At 43.0% G+C, this 18,939-nt stretch overlaps 1 protein-coding gene across 1 annotated transcript; it reads right to left on the reverse strand.

The window, feature by feature from the left end:
* Positions 1-5,065: 5,065 nt before the first annotated feature.
* akap1b (A kinase (PRKA) anchor protein 1b) lies at positions 5,066-18,281 on the reverse strand. Its single transcript, XM_056374434.1, has 11 exons — positions 18,150-18,281; positions 10,689-12,331; positions 9,127-9,251; positions 8,356-8,482; positions 8,070-8,197; positions 7,801-7,978; positions 7,382-7,532; positions 6,527-6,594; positions 6,242-6,315; positions 6,085-6,150; positions 5,066-5,248 (listed from the first exon to the last, which is right to left on the reverse strand). Exons 2-11 carry the CDS (start codon positions 12,304-12,306, stop codon positions 5,186-5,188), a joined length of 2,598 nt encoding a protein of 865 aa, XP_056230409.1. The 5' UTR covers positions 12,307-12,331; positions 18,150-18,281; the 3' UTR covers positions 5,066-5,185.
* Between the last annotated feature and the right edge of the window lie 658 nt (positions 18,282-18,939).

Below are 18,939 nucleotides of genomic sequence, written 5' to 3' on the forward strand. Positions count from 1 at the left end.
TTGTTTACATCCGCCCTCGAATCATGGCACAAAATCACTGCAACTGATTTCTTCTGACTTCCGGGTATGCGATAAGCGGCATACTATTTACAACTTCCGGACTTCCGGGTCACATATATACATACATACATATGCACACACAGAATAAGAAAAAAATAAAAATAAAAAATTCTACGAAAATTAGAGCGATGACGGATCGTTTTGTCATATTTTATGTTTTTTATTATCAAAACAAAAAACGGGGAAATAGATCGACATTTTTCATTACCGAAGTGTTGTAATTATTCTTCTGTTAAGTGTGATGTTTTTCTGAATGAACGAGATCTCAGAATTCTGAGATAATTATCTTGTTAATTGAGAAAAACTGGATTTATGCTGAAGAATTTTTTTGAGAGTTTTTCTCAATTAATGAGATAATTATCTCCAAATTCTGAGATCTCGTTCATTCAGCCAAATGTTTTTTTCCACAAGTGAATTAATTATGCTTCTGTACAGTCACACTTTCAAATGTCAGTTGAAATATTTGTAACTACTTAAATATGTTTTCTTTGTACTTCGGTTTTCTCTCTTGTATCTGAGATCCACTTCAATCTCCCTTTCCCCTGTTGTAGAACTTAATTTTTGCACAGTGATACACAATGCATATAAAAATGTTTGTATTCTTATCACAAGACTTCACTAATGAAGACGTACAAAAAAAAAAAAAAGAAAATACCCAAAAATCACTTTCAATAACTTTTATTTTTTTTCCCTAATAGATCTGTACAATCAGCAAATCAAACTTAAGATGAGCCTAGCAAAAAAACTGATCTGTACATGTTAAATGCTTTTGGGCACAACAGCTTAACACCCATTTAAATAATCAAATGATGACTTGTCTAGCTGTGCAAACACTTAAAAATCAGTCCCACGGCGTGAGAACATCGAGTGACTCGACTGAAAGAGGGGAGGCAGGATGAAGCAGACCAAACCAAACAGAACCAAAAAAAATAATGTTCCCTTTATATCTCTTTCTCTCCAGTGTTATAGAAAAGTACAGTCAAATATCTTATTTACAGAGAAATGAACAAAACTCTAGAGGGTCTCTGGGCAGCAGGGGGTGTTGTCTTAGAGAGAAGGGGGGGGGGGGGTGGGGGGGGGAAATATAGTGGTATGGCATATTTAACCTGGATTTAAAAAAAGAAAAGAGAGAGAGACAGGAGCAGAACAGAAATGATGCACACAAGCCAATAACAGACAATATGGCTACTGCTCCGATTCCAGCACCAACGTGTGGTTACCTTCTTCGAGTTACACACATCTGTCTAATTTTCTACACATCTGTATTTTATGTTTTCAAGCACAGTCACGCCCCCCCCTCCCCCCCTGCTCTCAGCCGCCCTCAGGCATCTTGATTTACTAAACGATCACCTCATTAACCGTTCCTGAGATACATTATTGAAGTTATGTATTATTGAAGAAGTTTTAAAGTGTTGTTTACCTGTGTTAAGTTTGAAAACAGTTACTTTCCTAGTTCTTAGTTGTGTCATATATAAACACTAAACCCCCCTCCCCTCCCCTCCCCCACTTTCTGTCCTTCAAATTGTCCAAATAAAAGCTGCCTTATTGCTAGAGTAACATTGACTTCATTTCCACTGAAAAAAACTCAATAAAACACATGGATTTAATGTTATTGTGGACACGAATCCCTTTTTTTTTTTCACTCAGCCCCCTTCAGGCTGAATCAAACATTCCCATATCAGAAGTGCAAACACAGGGACGGTCTGACTTCATGACACTGGATAAACATGATTGAGAAAATTCATTTCAACTACAGTGATGAGACACATTAAAAATGCAGATTTAACGGAAAACCGTTACGTTAAACTTTAAAAATGTTGTTGGTGTTTGTAGGATCGTGATGAGGACCCTGTTCTTCAAATGTGGTTCAGTCAGAAACATGACAGGTAAACAGGAAGAAAATCAAGCTGACTTTCAGTTTAAAATGTCCCATATTGTATAAAGGTCTGTGTCCATGTGTAGTGTGATTATAGATCAGCTCTAGCTTCTATATTAATACTGTGAAAGTATCAAAGCCTCAGTCCACAGAGAAATGCACACAGCCTGTATTCAGAAACTGAGCCTTAAAACCAGCCGTCAGGACTTCTGGAACTTTGTGATGTCACAACAAAGCAGTCACCAAGCCCCGCCCACCTGGACCCACCATCCAAACCTTTACAGGATTTGGTTTTTCTGAGTGTTTTTACCTGAAATCTGCTATATTTTGTTTTTTTAGTGGATGGCTCAGAAAACAGTGAGCGAATCAGAAGAGAGGCTCAGAGCCTCCTCTCTTCTGATTGGCTCACCGACCTGTTGTTACTAGAGCTCCAGAGAGAAGCCTGAAAGAGGAGATGTAAAACTACACTGAGATGGTTTTTGGTTCTTAAAACACAAATATATCTTCTTATGGATCAACACTTCAAATAAAACACAGGGGAAGTGTTAAATATGGGACCATTAAATTCACATCACAATCTCTCAACAAACCAACTTCTTTTTCTCCACCCACTGTTCTCTCTTTAGCTCCCATTGAATCATACATACATCCTTTTGGTCAGATCTTATCAAGCAGTAACTCACTCTCTCCTCCTCTCTGCTTTGGCTACAACAGTCTTGCATTAATTTTAACCGTTTGTGATTATTTTTTATGAGCAACATCTGTGATTTTAGTTCATATTGGGGAAAAAAAAAAAAAAAAAGACATAATTCCTACACTCTTCCCTCAATTACCCGATTTTAAGGGGGTTTCATCTCATTTCATGTTAACGTTGTTCATGTTTTCACTCGTGGCTCTGATGGTGTTTTTCAGTAAGAACTCCACCTTTGCCACACGGACACTCTCTGACCTGGGCAGGAAAACCCATCGTGAACAACCAGAATCACCAGCGAAGTTAAAACAACTGTTGTCCACATGTGAAGAACAGGATCCTGCTCTGTGCTGCACCACAATACATTTAAACACAGGCTGATGTTTGACAAACGTCACCACAGTTAAAAGTGTAGGACAGACGAGCTCATGGGTCGGTTCACAAAGCAGACTAATGACACAAACTGGATCTTGATCAGCAGTTAACAGGTCGACACTGAAAACTAAATCTCGTGTGGTGTTTCTTTCCCATGTCAGTGTGTGAGTTTGTAGTGGTTGAAGACGTCAGAGCTTCACCGTAACAGCAGCAGCTTCCTGCCGTCGCACTGAGACTCTGATCCAGATCAGATGAATCTTTGGGATCATGATTAAAACAGAGATTAATCACTCTGGTGTCTATGAGACGTACAGTAATCTGACCAACATGAAACGTTAGCTCAGACCTTTAGCAGCGTCGTTTCCCTTCACATTTAGATCTTAATCATTTGTTACCAAGTGTTTTCATAGATTTGATTTTAGATATATACTTACTGAGCACTTTATTAGGAACACCACACTAACACTGGTCAGTTCCTCCCTCTGCTCTTAAACAGCCTCAGTTCTTCATGTCACTGATTCCACAAGATGTTGGAAACTCTCCTCTGAGACTCTGCTCCATGTTGACATGATGGTTCCTGTTCTAACATCACAAAGGTGGTTTTACTGGATCCAGGTCTGGAGACTGGGGAGGTCACTGAAGTTCACTGAACTCACTGTCACGTTCATGAAACTTTAGCTTTGTGACACGGAGCATTATCCTGCTGGAAGCAGCCTAACAGGGTCGGAAACGATACTCAGGTCTGTGACACTCGGACCACGATTGATTGGTATTAAGAAGAAACATTCCCCACACCATCACACCACCACCATCAGCCTGGACTGTTGACACAGGGCAGGTTGGGTCCATGGATTCAAACACTGACTACCAGCTGCTGCCTCAGCACAAATCCAGACCAGGTCTTCACCTGTCCAGTGTTGGTGAGTTCGTGTCCACTGCAGCCTCAGGTTTCTGGTCTTGGCTGACAGGAAGTGGAACCTGACGTAGGCTTCTGCTGTTGTTGTCCAGATGTTTGATCCTGACCTGTATCTGCAGGATCATATGCACTGCTGATTGGAAGACTGCATGAATGAGCAGGTGTACAGGTGTTCCTAATAAAGTGCTCATTGAGTGTACATATATCACCAGGACAAACATTTGGGGACTTGTAATAAAAATGTAGTGGATCAGTTGTGTCAGTCTTTTAAAAAGAACATTTGTAATTTCAGGATCATGACAGTGCGTGTCAGTGGTATGTTGCCTTGGTGACAGGCTGTCAGAAAAATGCATCTTGGGAAATAGGAGAATTTTGAGAAAGTTCCGATGCGAAAAGTTATTCAACTGCATTTTTGAAATTCCCGCTTCTTCTTTAACGCAGTGCAAGTCAGTAGAGAAAAGTAGATCCTGGCTGGAGGTGCAGCAGCAGCTCTGGATAGAGATCCCCCCCCCCCCAGAGAGGTCCAGGAGGGCTGAGCAGACCAGCAGGGTGCTCTGTCCCCCCCCCCCCCCCCCCCGCTCTTTGAGGTGTTATCACTCATCAGTCTCTACAGCCTTTCTGCCCCTCCCCCTCCACATTCTATCATAATCTGCTAAATGGACTTGGAGCTACAGACTAAAGGCAGGGCGTCAGTGAAAGACAGGACAGTTTAAAACCAGTGTCTACACAGTCTGATGATCCACAGTCGACGTGCAAAGGCCCAGAGCAAAAATTAAGGTCGGAAGGGGGAGGAAAAAAAAAAAAAAAAAAAAAAAAAAATATTGGCTGTACCTTTATTTAATTACAATATAGATTTTCTTTTAAAAAATTTTACAAGTACCTCTTCCTGTCCTCCAAGTTCTTTTTGTGTACAAGTATAAGGGGGGAGGTCGTCTTATTTTGAAGCAGTGCTGTTCTTGTAGATTATGCCTGCAAACGATTTTTAATTTCTTTTCAAAAAAGGAAGGGGGGAGGGTCGAGGAGAACAACAACAAAAAAATAAAATAAACAAAAAACAAACAAAACAAAACAAACAAAACAAAAAAAAACAAACAAAACAAACAAAACAAAACAAACAAAAAAACAAACGAAAAACAATCTTCTTAGATCCAGTGGTGGGGCGGGTGGGGCTGGGACCACAGCCGGGGCCCGGGCCCAGACTGCTGACCACCAGAGAGAGTAAGAGGGGGGGCAGGTGGAGGCGTGGAGGTCAGAGTATGTTACGAGTTCAGAATCCATCCACCCAGGATCCCAGGCCTCTCTCCGCCAGAGTACGGTTCACTGAAATCACCTGGAGGGAGAGACACGTTCACATTACACACAAACACTAATTCTATCAGGACGACAACAGAGTCGTGTCATATTCATATCTACTGCTTTGAGTTTTCATTCACTTTACTTTGCTGTGGAAATGAAATCCAACATTAAAAGTAATACATCTGTTCAATAAGTGCAAGGTGGTCAGGTAAGGAAGTATTAAAGGTGTTATTGTACTTTGATTTGGGTAAAGTATTGAGTTTAACTGACTGATTAACACTAAAAAAAAGACAAAGTAGAAACAATGGAGTTAAGATGATTATTTTCTTATTCCTGTTTCTTTTAAAAGCAGATGGACTCGATGAGTAAGACATGACTCTGCTGTAGAAACAGACATTATCCTGAAAACATCAAAACAACAAGTAAACCGGGAGGAAGTGATGTTTGTATTCACAGCAAATGACATCAACAGTGAATTATAACAAGAGGATCAGACCACAGACGTCCGAGTGCAACATGATTCAATCAGAATATTAGGAACACGGACGCATGTCCAATACGAGCCTGTTTCAAATAAAGCTGCAGCTGATGTAAAGTAACCAAACTGAATGTATTTCCTGTTTCCTTGAGTTAAATACAGCATCCTCCTTTCAAATCTGCACAGAATGTAACATGAAAACATTTGTTTGTTTTTTACACTAAAATGTTTGAACTGATTCCAGCTTTTCAGGCAAATCTTTAATGTCAGAGAAACTGGACACATGTAAAACCGTTATTATAAAGCTGCACCGCATGACTGCTGACACCCTCAGCATTAAAACTACCTGTACAGGTGTGTGGGTGTGCAGACAGTGTATACATGTATCATACCTCCTCTCCGACCATGTTCCACAGGTGGACCAGCGGGAGGCCTGTGTTGTTGTCGTAGTTCGATACCTTCACAAAAACAGAAAAAGAAAAACAAACAGCCGGTCAGAGATGAGACCTGTCGCTGCGGAGACGGGTCAGCTGAGGAAGGTGATCTCACCTGTGCGAGCAGCGCCACTCCTCTGGTCATCTCCTCCAACGCCGACGTGGCCTCAGGTGAAAAACGATCCTCTCCTGATGAAAGACGTTTCAAACATGTCAGAACAAAATAGGAACAAAACATCCAACCATATAAAATCTGTTCTTCTCAGTCGGACACATTTAGAAGAAAAGAGGCACAAAACGAAACGATCTTAAATTACGCTGTCGTTGAAACAACTGACTCCAAACAGTCAAACAACTCTAAACAGTTTAAAATGACTTGTTAACATAAACAATGTTGTACCTGGAAGTGGAGCGATGTTGTCGAGCAGGACTTCTGCACCTTGAAATGGTAGTGTTACAAAATCAGACCTGGAAAATAAAAAGAAGCAGTTTGTTTAAGACAAATTATGGAAATGTATCTCATGCAGTATTTACTTATTTTCATCTTTTTTGGAAACCACGTACCGACTTCATCTCGACACATCAGCGTTTTTTTAAGCCTACATGTGCAAAAAGAACCTGCACCACCTACAAGGCTCCATCAGTATGCACATTTAAAATAAATGCTAACTCATAACGCTGCACATGGACCATCAGCGCCAGAAGCTTCACCTCAGTACAGAACATCAACTTTAATTAATCATCAGTTTGTGCAGAGCGTCTGCCTGACATCTGCAGACAGATGTTTGCTCAGTTCGCTGACAGAGACAGAATGAATAAATCAGAATATTACATATTACAGCTTAAATATTGGAAACAGATACTGTAGCTTTAAGAAATTTGTTTTAAAAAAATTCAATATTATGAGTGAAATTATAACATTTTGTGATCAAAAGGAAAAATAAATGAGCAATGCATTTCTGCTGGTAGCTCTTTAGTCCAGGACGAGACTAAACGCCAGTTCAAGAAACTGCCTCTAGATGGCAGAACAATAGCCCCCTCCCCTCTACAGTCTACCCGCCCCTTAATTGGCAGGTAAACGCGGCTCAGAAGAACACAGGTGCCTCACTCCCCCCTCCCTCCTGGGAGAAGATACCAGAGTCTCTGAACCTGCTCCCGACGGAGTAACACCTTTACCTGTTACCTGCACATCTCTTCACCACTGTATTTATTGATACGTGCCCGATGTTTTAACACGGTGAGATCTGACACTCGCCTTATTTGCCGTAGTGAGTCGATCTTAACTCTGTCGTAGCCTCCGTAGTCGACGTATCTAATCTCCACTTCGTTTGTTTCCTTGTAGAAGGTGATGACCTGAGCTCTCCACCAGGCTCCTTCCACCGCTGGAGCTGCACAGATCACGCCCACTGGAGGACACACAGATGGACAGAACGACTGTTAAAGCTCCGAGTAGCAGAACAACAACAGACACACACTTAAACACATTTTCCTTAAATGCAACACCGATGCAGTTTTACTTTTTCTAACTTTAACAAAAAGGTGTATTTTATAAATTCCCTCCCCATCAGAAGCTTCATAAGATCATTACTCAGTCATCATTTACTACACAAAGACTAAAGCTGCAGAAAGTGACTGACTTCACCGACTTCTATCCCACCCTGTGACCATGGTTACCTTCAGCAGGTGAGGGCAGGGCGGGGGTGCCCGGCTGGGAGTAGCAGAGGAACATCTGCTGGTCGAGGCTCCGCAGAGCGTGGTAGGTGGGGTGGGTGTGCTGCTGGACGAAGATGTGACCGGCCGACACGATGTTCACCACTATCACTTCAACCGTCACTCCACTGGGGAGCAGGAGCTGAGGAGACACAGGACACGACAGGAACTGTTGAATCTGTACCAACTAAAAGAATCGGTCCTCCTGAGCAGCCGGAGAAGCCCATCCTTACCCAGGAGGTCATGGGAAGCGACGGCAATGTGAGCGGGGGCGGGGGAGGTGCATACAGGTTCGTCAAGTCCAGGTCTTTAAACTTCTTCCCAATCAGTGAGAGGGCCTTGTCGACCTGCTGCTGCGTACCTGCACAGAGACCAAACACAAGAGGTTTCAGCCGGATTCCTACGTGAATCAGTTCCCTCCATCCAACCTCTTCAAAAGACACTAGAAGAAGAAGAAGAAGAAGAAGAAGAAGAAGAAGAAGAAGAAGAAGAAGAGGGGACCTGGTGCAGCCGACTCACCCTCTATATGACAGATCTGGAACTCCTGTGTATAAGGCAGGGTGGAGATGTAGATCTTTGCACCAGAGTTCTGCTTGAGGAAACTCACAAATCTCCCCTGTTTCCCGATTAACCGCCCGACAAGATGCTGGGACAGGAAGAGAGGACAGACAATAACACGTTAAAAAGGGACAGTTGATTTATAAAGAAACAAATGTTTAACATTTTACAAACTAACAGTAAGAGCCTTGACACAATTCAGACTTTTAATTCACTATAAATTATTAGTATCTCAGTTTTGTCCTCTGAAAAATGTTGAAATATTTCTGAAATACTAAAAAATACCACTAGTCTCATCTTTTCAGTCTGCAGTCTGTCATTGCAGCTATAAGGGTTAAATTATACTATATACACTGATATATTACATGTGGTAGTTAAACTAGTTTAAAGGTTAGTTTAAGAAACTGGGAGTTTAGAAAATGCTGAATTTATATACCTCTGAATACTGGCAAAAACTCTGGAAAACTAGAGTTTCAAAATTTGAGAGTCAGTGCATTTGTTAGGAACTGTTTTCACCGGCGGATTAAATGTTATATCCAATATCGCATTTCTAAGTGCACATTATGTCCTAGTGTGTGAAGTGCATAGTTTTGGTAATAATACAACCATGTTTATACCAAACATCAGCATCTTGTTATTTTGAACACAGAATGTAAAGATACTTGAGCTGATTATCATATCACACTGATGAGGTGGAGGGTTTTACTTGTTGTGTCACTTCCCCTGACTCACCTTTGGCACCTCAATCTCCCAGATGATGAGCTCAGAGCTCAAGGAGGCAGCGTTGTTGCTCTGGCTTTCCCCGACACCCATAGTGCAGCCGCTGTCCACAGAGTCCATACTATTCACATCAGAGCCTACACACACACACACACACACACACACACACACACACACACACACACACACACACACACACAATCACCTTTAGCAGCTGTATTCACATTTGCAGCAACATAAATGTCAAAAGCCCTCCCTTTAGAGGATGACTCATTTATCAGATATTGATATTTACATCACATACACGGTAGAAAAATCACTTTTTGTTTCTCTTGACTATCTACCTGCCCACTCATGTCCCTCAACAACAACAACAACAACAACAACAACAACAACTAGCTGTCCGAAACACAGCTCGGCTAGAAGGAAAGTAAAGGTTTCTGGCACCTCCTTCCAAGGTGCAAGGTACAAGTCTAAAGAGGTCAAAACTCCTGTTGCAGTAAACTGAAGAACTTTATTAGACCGACGCATTTTGGCTCGTGGCCTCCATCAGTGTTACAGCTAGCCTGACAAAGTTATAGAAGAAGAGGACAGCTATGTGGACGACATCCTAACGTCCCACAGACAGACAGGACAACGTTATAAAGCAGGTTGAACAAATACTAGAAGCTGAAGGGTTTTCAAGTAGGATGTAGCAAAAATTCAACTAAGAAAAGCAGAGCACTGATACTCCCAAAACAAATGAGGGATGAGGAGAACAAGGCCTGAGGCATCAGGTGTCTGGTAGAGGAGGAGAAGCTCCACATGACATTATCAACTGTTTAAAGAGGGAGGAGAGAGGCAGCCAGGTCTGGGCCTCCTCAAACCACCAGAAGGGATCTGCTAAGTCTAGCAGCGGGGCTCTGACCCGATCTGCCTGGTCCTGGCCCACAGAGCAGGTCATTCTGTCAGTAGAGTATTTCAAGAAACTTGGAGTGGGAGTCTGAGGCGAGACACAGGGGGCGGGGGGGCAGACCGTTCTCTGAAGGCCTCAGAGAGGAGGCCACGGAGCTGTTGGAGTATTCTGAGCTCGGCCAGATCAGATTGCACAGGAGTGTCACACCAGCTGACTGGAGTGGAAAACCACGGGGGAAACATGTTCTCAGACGAAGTGACAACTCTGCTTCTGCTGCAAGGTTGGACCAGGTACGCTGTGGGGGGGGCGTGGCTTAGAGCGGTGACTGCTTTGTTGTGACATCACAAAGTTCCAGAAGTCCTGACAGCTGGTTTTAAGGCTCAGTTTCTGAATACAGGCTGTGTGCATTTCTCTGTGGACTGAGGCTTTGATACTTTCACAGTATTAATATAGAAGCTAGAGCTGATCTATAATCACACTACACATGGACATCTCTATATTTATATATTATATTATCTGTGTACATTAAGAGATATTTATTGATCACTCCTCAACCGTGTTACAGACCAGATCACCCATAGAGCAGCAATTTGAAACTCTCAAAAATCAAGTTTCAATCCGATTATACTCAGCAACACGTCTTACACTAATTCCCAGAATAAACAGAAGGATGTCTCACCTCCAGACTGGTCCGTCTCCTCAAACGTCCCGTGAGCTCCATTCCTCAGGCCCATCCCGTTGAGCCCCTTTATCTCACACACAGAATCCACTGAGTTTTCTTCAGTCACGGACGAAACCGTCGCCTCTGCGGCGGTCTCGACCAGCGACTGAGGCAGCGCGGCTTCTTTCGCGGACAAGTCTGTTATTTGGATCACATCCATTTGGTTGTCGAACATGCTGTTCTGGAGGTCCTCGCTGCTGATGCCGTCCTCAGAGTGGCACGTGCTGCAGGCTGAGTCCTCGGCCGGCACAGCTCCTTCATCGCCTTTCAGTTTAGCGTTTAGCAGAGGGACACTTGGTGCAGCTTCGTGCGACGCCGTTGGCCAATGGCCTCTCTGTGCATTGTTTGTCTGGTGTGCCCTTTGACTGACCTCAACGGGCTCCCATACTGGAGCAGAGGAGCATCCATTAGGCACCCCTTGCTGTTCTTTCTCCGTTGCCTCTCTAGACTCGCAGCTTGTCTGAGAGGAGCTCGTCAGTAGATGGTGGCGCTGCTGTGCTGCTGTGATTGCTTCCTGTTGGGAGCATAGTCTGCTGCTAGCAAGCGGCGTGCTGCTGCTGCTGCAGGTGGGCTCGCTGTTGTCTGTGACCTGGCACCTGGTGACACCAAGGACCTCCTGGGTGGCCGCCGAGATGACCTCACATATGAGTCCAGCTGCCAGAAGCTCCAGATCCTGCTCCTCTCCACTGCTACCATGTGTCTGGATGCTCTCCGGGGTCGCTGTTGTGTTGATGGAGTCTTCGACTGTGGTCAAGGCTGTGGAGGTTGGGCCCGGGGTGTTCGGGGTGCTCGTTATTTGTTGGTGGAAATCCTGCGTCGAAGGGGGCGTCTCTAGAGAGTCGGCCTCAGATGGCATCACTCTCTGCACTTTGGCTGGGGTAACTGAGCAAACAATCAGCTCATCTTGTGTATTACTGGTACCATGATGCTTTGCAACTTCTCCCTCCGGCTCAGGCCTCTCTGCATCAGAAAGGTAGGCTGTCGCGGGGGAGGAGCTGGAGACTTTGTTGGACTGGCAGGGCACGATGACCTCTTCTACCAAGGCTTCTGGAGCAGGGACTGGATCTCTGATCTGTTGTTTCTCCAGCTCTGTTTCCAAAGCAAGTGATGAGCTTTCCTCTGGGGCTTTATGGTCTTTCGATGACACCTGCGAGCTGTCGTCTTTGCCGGGTGACGGCGCAGCCACGTCTGGGGGTTTATGGACATCCTCTCCTCTTGTTCTGCCTAGGGGAGGGGCAGCTTCTTCTGAACGTTGTTCTGGCGAAGGTGCTGCTTCACTGTCCGGCACGTGGATATGGGATATATTTTCATGTTCTGTTCTCTGGTTCGTCACCTTCGGAGGTCTGTGGGCGGGGCGCTCTGTGTCGTTTGTAGGGGATGATACGGTGCCTTTCTCAACCAAACCATTGCTACCCTCTGCTGGAGAAGTTCTGAGGCCCACAGGAGTCGGAGCCCCCTCTGGGCTGTCGTGAGTGATGAGCCGCTCTTTCTTCCGCGAGATGTACCAATACCAACCGATCAGCGCGAGTACTCCGGGCAGCGTGTAGGGTACAACAGAGCGAAACCTCAGCGGCATTTCCTCAGGGCACTAGCAGCTACACCTGGAAGAGACAGACAGGTTTGTATTAGTTGAGGGTTGAATACAATCTATGCCAAATACAGGAGACCTGGCCTGGATCTGCCTGTTGATTGCACATCGATCTAAGGATTCAACTTAATTTTACTCTTCACCTGATGAATACTGAAGACAGCTGTAGCATTAAAATATTAAAACTTTATCAGCACAACAGCTGCTTGCAAAGACAACAAGGTCAGTGAAATTTGTTATCCATGTTACTTTCGCCACTGATAAGACCCAATAAGAGAGCGACCGTGGGTGTCTACGTCATCGTTTCCAAAGGTCTCCATTTTTGGCAGTCCACACTACAAAGCAACCCCCCGAGTTTTCAAGCTAAAACGGGCCCAGCAGCGTTTCCAAAAGTCTCTGTTTTAGGCGCTCGAAAAGTCCAGAGTAGTGTGGACACCAGGAGTAAACAAAGCCATATATGAAACCAGTATATTTTTACTTTTAATTCTTTCATTTGATTTTATTCACTTTGATTGTGAAGAACTTTGTGACTAGTATCTGTAAAGTGCTGTACATAAACTTTGCTTGAAAAAGAGACGTTTTAAAACTAAAATATGGTAGTGCGAGAACGATTAAAAATCTGTTCCTATCATCAATAAAATCTCTTGAAAATATAACAAACACGTTCCATTTGAAGATCCACATGACAACGTGCCAACTCTGTAACTGCTGAGGTCATACAAAGTTTAGGAACTAAAAAGGGAGGTTATGGCGCCGACAAGACTGAGTCGTCAGTTGGCTGGTAAAACAACAGGACAATCGACAGTAGAATCGTCCTGATTAGGTATTTATCTACAATCTCAAAGTTTATTATTGAGCCAATGCCATGTCTAATTTGTCTTCTCTCCTTATATATGGTTATCCGTCTAGAGAGAGAGACAGAGACAGACAGAGAGCAACAGGGAAGCTGGACTTTTGACCTCTATGGCTGCTGGCACTGACACCTGCTCTACGTAATCAGCTGCTTGACCTCTGCTGCACAGTTCTGGGAAATATGTTCAATGTGAAGTGACAAAAGAAAGAGCTGCTTTTTACAGAACAAGAGCAGAACGAGAGAAGAAAAGATGACAGTTAATGTGTGTTTAAAACCAAAACCTCACACTCTGCCATGTTCATATGAAATGACACTGTTTGGAAAACACCCTGGTTTCCTGTTACGTATGTTAAGGCCTGAAAAGTCCACAGTAGTCCATGAGTTCAACAACCAGCTGGGACTCTCCTCTTCAGATGTCAGCATTTAGGCTGGAGGGTGCAAACACATGAATGTACCGAGGCTCAGGCCCTTGTCCTGAATAATAAATAGACTCGTTCCCAAAGAGGTGGGAAAGACTACACCATCCACACATCACACAATTAGATCGGTATTTACAAGAGCACAAAATTACAGGATAATTTCAAATACATAAAATTACAAATTAGTTTGTGCTCAAGTTGTGCATAAGAACAAGTACAGAACAGCTCCTTTGGGTTTAATAAGAATTTAAATTATCTTTAATTGAGGATATATTCTGAGTTTGGCAACACTATCTGACAACTAAAATCCAGTCATTGTGCCTCTTCTATTATATCACGTAGAAGAATTATCAGTGAGAGAAAACTGATCAATTGGTTGCTGAAGAACACATTTGTACCTAATGCATGTCAGGCAATGTTGATTTCCCCTTTTCTGCTTCATAAAAAAACATGTTTTAACACAAGGCGACAGTGTCACAGTCTGTGAGGTAAAGGAAAAACATCAACATTAACGTTATGCCAAAATGTTGTGCCAAAAACTGATATTTACATATTTTCTTTACTGATTTGTGCTAATTTCCTTCAGTGATTGTTGCCACTTGGAAGCCGTTTAGTAATGCATGAAGACAAGTATTAATAAAACAGGGTTTTGCAGCTGTCTGCAGCAACTGTCTCACAACAGGTCAACTCAACTGACACATACAAGTACTGAAAGACATTTCTATATCTGTCGCCAATGCTTGGATAAAATATTAATATTGTTCTGTGTAGTGCAGCCTCAGATTGGTAATCAATCACAGATAACATTAAGTCACTTATTTTTGGTCAAAGCTACTGTATTCATTGAAGTGCTATCAAGCGGCACGTTTAAGGCTGCTCAGACATCAGACAGTTGAGAGAGGAAAAAAAAACACAACAACAAACAAGCATGGACACAGTGACTGTGTGGATTTGGTAATTTGTTGTGTTAAAGGTTGCTGTTAGATCTCAGAGCGTCCCTGAACGCATCGACAGAAGTTTGAAAACTCACTGCCTGTTGCTGCATCACTACAGGCTGATCCCAAAGAACAAGCATTAGCAACGTAGAGATAACGGGCAAACAATTACGACAACTTAACATGCAGTTTAAAATACTGTAGTTTAACTGCTTGACCTCCTAATAGAAGTTCATTTTTTATTTGATTTTGGACAACTCAAAAAGTAATTAATAATAAATCAACAAATGATTTGAATCTAATTTAAATAGTCCTCAAATCAGATGCTCTGCCTTCCATTACTCAACAGATTTACAAACTAAATTCAAAGTATAAAGCACAATAATTCTATAAAACTGACATAACTGGTTTGTTGCGTTTTCAAGTCTCATCTTATTTATAAGGGCTGTAGCCGATAAACGTCTATATGAGGCAGAGGAGTAAAATAGACCGTTGCTGAGCTCCAAGAATATAATCATATCTATGTGAATGAGGGTTAGTAGTATTTGCACTATGCTCACTGCCTAATAAGTCGCGGTTCAGAAAATATGACAGGAAACTTCCTCAATGAACTGGTGTGATGAAGGAGGAAGAGGCTGCAACCTGCAACATATAATTTAGGTGAGCAACACCTTTAATCATGCCACTCCTGACATATGAAAAGCCATCTGCACCACAGCCTCTAATTACAGTTGCTTAAAGCATGACGGTGTGCCACCTTTGTGCAGTTGGTTTACTTTATAAACTAGTAGGACCAAAGCTAGTAGATGATCCCTTAACTTCTGTGCACTACATCAAAATCATTTGATTTTAAATGGGTGTAGGGGTCTTAAACTAGATTTAGTAAAAAACTAGTCCTGTGAGTGTGTTAAAATTGAGTGCAGTAGCTGAAGCCTTCACCTGCTTTGTTCAACTAACAAGACAATTCAATATCAAATCAACAGCTGCACCTGAACCAAAACAGAAACCTGGTACTGATGAGCCAGTGTGTGTGTGTATGTATGTGCCCATGAAATGGTGGCCCACACTCCATTCACCTTGAACAAGGTTAAAATAGAAGTTACAAGCAGTCAAACAAATCTAGAGCACTCCTCCTTACAGGACAGGCTGCTATATTCCTCTGTGTGCTTTCCCTGACCTTACAGTCGGGATTCAGACATGTGACCTTGGAGGGTTCAGATAGAGGAGTGGTCAGGCTGTATTTACATGTTTGAAACCTTTGCAACATGCTGAGTGCAGGCAACCTAAGCAGCTTGCACATTGACACTTCCTCAGTCTACCATTCATACAACTCAATAAAAATTTTAAAAAAAGAAAACTCAGTTTCTACCAATCCCGCATGCTTTTGTACACAACTGTTCATTTAGCAGCACACCCACGTCCCTGATTGCACATGATTTATGATTTAACATTATCAGCAACATGTCAACCACTTGTCAGTTAAATCTAACATATTATATGGTGCTGTATACCTGTGAAACTTCACTTTGTCGTCATTATTTGTGCACACCGTTTGCTCCTACAGGCGTGTGGTGTTCACCGGAAAACCACATGCTTAAGGGTGACATTTTACAACCATTAACACCAATGTGGGGGAATTGCCTGTTAAACCGAACTGTAGTCTGGCCCTTGCTGCAGAATAATTCATGTAGTAATATCATTAAAAGGCTTTATGGAGTCTGTGTCTACAGATAACGCCTCGGTAACATGTCTAGTTTTTTTTTTTTTTTTTTTGCACGTCCGCCCCATAGGTGGGACAAAAGAAAAAGGGAAAAGGTACAGGCGGCTACCACCGCCACAGTCAAGTTTCAACTTAATGTTAGCTACAACAACATGCTAATCCTTCAATGGAGCTGACAGAGGATCCAAAGCCCGGCGAAAATCGTATTATTGCCCTTTACAATCCCATGACACGACGAGAAACTGCACCTCGACTTTCCCGGGTTGTCTTATCACACACGAGGGGTCACGATCCCAACTTTCAGGGACGACTTTAGCTAGCTTTTCTTTTTTTTTTTAGCAAGCTACGTGCTGATAATAATAATAGACACAATGAGACTATTTGTAGCTCGCGGTGGTTAATCCCGTCGGCGTTGTCTCGTGCCGCGCGTGCAGCTCCATTACTATATTTTTAAAAAAAATAACCGTCGTGCTACACGAGCGACCGTTCCGTCACAACACACACCGGCTAATGGTATTAGCTAGCCAGCCAAGTATGAAGACCACAACGTGACACTGCACTAAGAATCCGGGCAGTTTAATGTTTCCTTGCAGTGGAGTGGGATGGATTATAAAATAAGACTTCATTACGTTTCCCCCTTCCTAACATAAACCCCTTCTCTTTACCTTCATACACCTCAAATGCAAAAAAATTTGGTGCCTTAGCTAACACACTGAAACACATCTTTCAGAGATAACAAACAGAACTGGTGCACGGCGAGTTGTAACTGGGAATGGGAATAATTTATAGAAAGTGAAACTCAATACGAGCCGCTAGGTATCTAATTTGAGTGCCGAATTAAATCAGTAGGGATCTGATATCCATATAAGAAGTTATGTCAAGTAATAAAATTCAAAGCGTTTTCTCGATACGGTGGCAAGAGTTAAATGGCAGATATATGAAGGGAGTTTTGCGTAACATTTGTGTGTAATGAAATCCGGTGTAAGAGGTGGCTGTGACCTAACGCTAATGTTACTACTGGGAATAAAAGCATGGCTGAATGGGAGGCCGCAGTGCAGGAGAGCGGGTATTTAGTTAACAGGCGATATGGGTTATAATGATAAAAACGTCTATGAACATTAACACGGATTAAAACGTCAGGACGGCTAAGCGCACGTTCCCCTTCACTGCATTATTTTTGGCCCAGTGACCATGACCGTTGGTCGGTGGGTTACACGATTAAAAAGCCTCGTGTTTGAGACGACTTCAGATGTTTAATTTCAACCCTCTGACCACCGCGTTAGGCCACAACATAAAAAGGCATTGCATAACGCAGCTTTAAACGCAAACCAAATGCCCCACCGAGGGCAAGTGCCAGACTGACGCAGGGTTAAAGGACATTTTAAGCCAAGAGAGTGGCTCCTGTCCTGCCTGGGCCTCAGACCTCCCCACGTTAGCTTGCTAGCCGGCCCGGTGGAGAAATGATAGCCACCTGTCTTCACACTGCTGACAGCCTATAAGCATTTGTTACTACTCAAGACACATGACCGTGCTGTTAGTAAGAGAATACTGACGCCAGGAGAGAGGGAATTGGGGTAATTTAAGTTACACAACAGGGGCAGAAGCTAGCTGGAGTGTGCTGCCTGTTAAGTTACAGAAAGATGTGTTAGGCTAGTTGTTCAATGACATGGGATTAATGCACTCATGTGGTGTCACAGTCTGCTGCAGACAGCTCGCACAGACCTGTGGAAATGTCATTAAATGGGTGTTTTACACTGTGCGTGTGTTATACCCCTGTGTAGTGGATTTGAACTACTAAGTCATACTGTGAGAGCATGATGCAGACGGCTACAGGCTAGCATGCTCTTTCCCCCCTCAGTTGCTAAACGCGCTCTCTCCTCTCCGGACTTGTTCCGTTTACTTACAGTGTTTTAGGTTCCTCGGTGCCGCCACGATGAGAGCGATACTAATAGCGTGGGTTTTGTCAAACGTTGTCCCCCGTGGAAAGTCAACCTCTCCTCCCCACGTGTTGACCGACTAGCATCAGTCTTAAAAAACAGACTAAACAGCTGGTCAAATCTCGCGATACTCCGACGCTCAGGACGTCAGTGGTCTCGCGTGAACTGGGAATGCAGTAAAGGTTTTTGCGTTTATCTGATGGCAGTTTTACATGTTGGTCTCATGTCTTGAATGAACATTTAAAGTTAAAGCCATGACGCCAGTCTTACTCATTGATTGGAACCACTGACATATAATTTCAGCATGGTATATAAATATGAACTGAATGCAGTCAGATTAACATGAGGCTGCAGCAGCACAAGGTCAAACATGCAGAAAGCAGGAAAATAACTGTAATAAATGTAATATGTCAATAATATTTTATGCACAAAATCAAGATACAACAACAGATAATTAACTAGTCAATTTTAAGTTGTTGAGGAGATTGATATCTAAATTTAATCACTCTACTATAACTGTTTCCCCCTTGTGGTGAAGCAGAAAAGTTTATTCAATTCAGTTTATTTATATGGCACCAAATTATAATATAGCCCACATTATCTTATGGTGCTTTTACAGTATCATACAGAGAAACACAACAGTTCCAATCATGAGAAAACACTTGGTGACAGTGGAGAGAAAGTGGGGACTACCAGTGACCCAGATAGAAGCTGACTCTCGGGGTGTTATATTGAGTTGTGCCTGTTTGCCAAGAAC

The sequence above is a fragment of the Seriola aureovittata genome, chromosome 4, assembly GCF_021018895.1.
Source record: "Seriola aureovittata isolate HTS-2021-v1 ecotype China chromosome 4, ASM2101889v1, whole genome shotgun sequence".
Lineage (NCBI taxonomy): Eukaryota > Metazoa > Chordata > Actinopteri > Carangiformes > Carangidae > Seriola > Seriola aureovittata.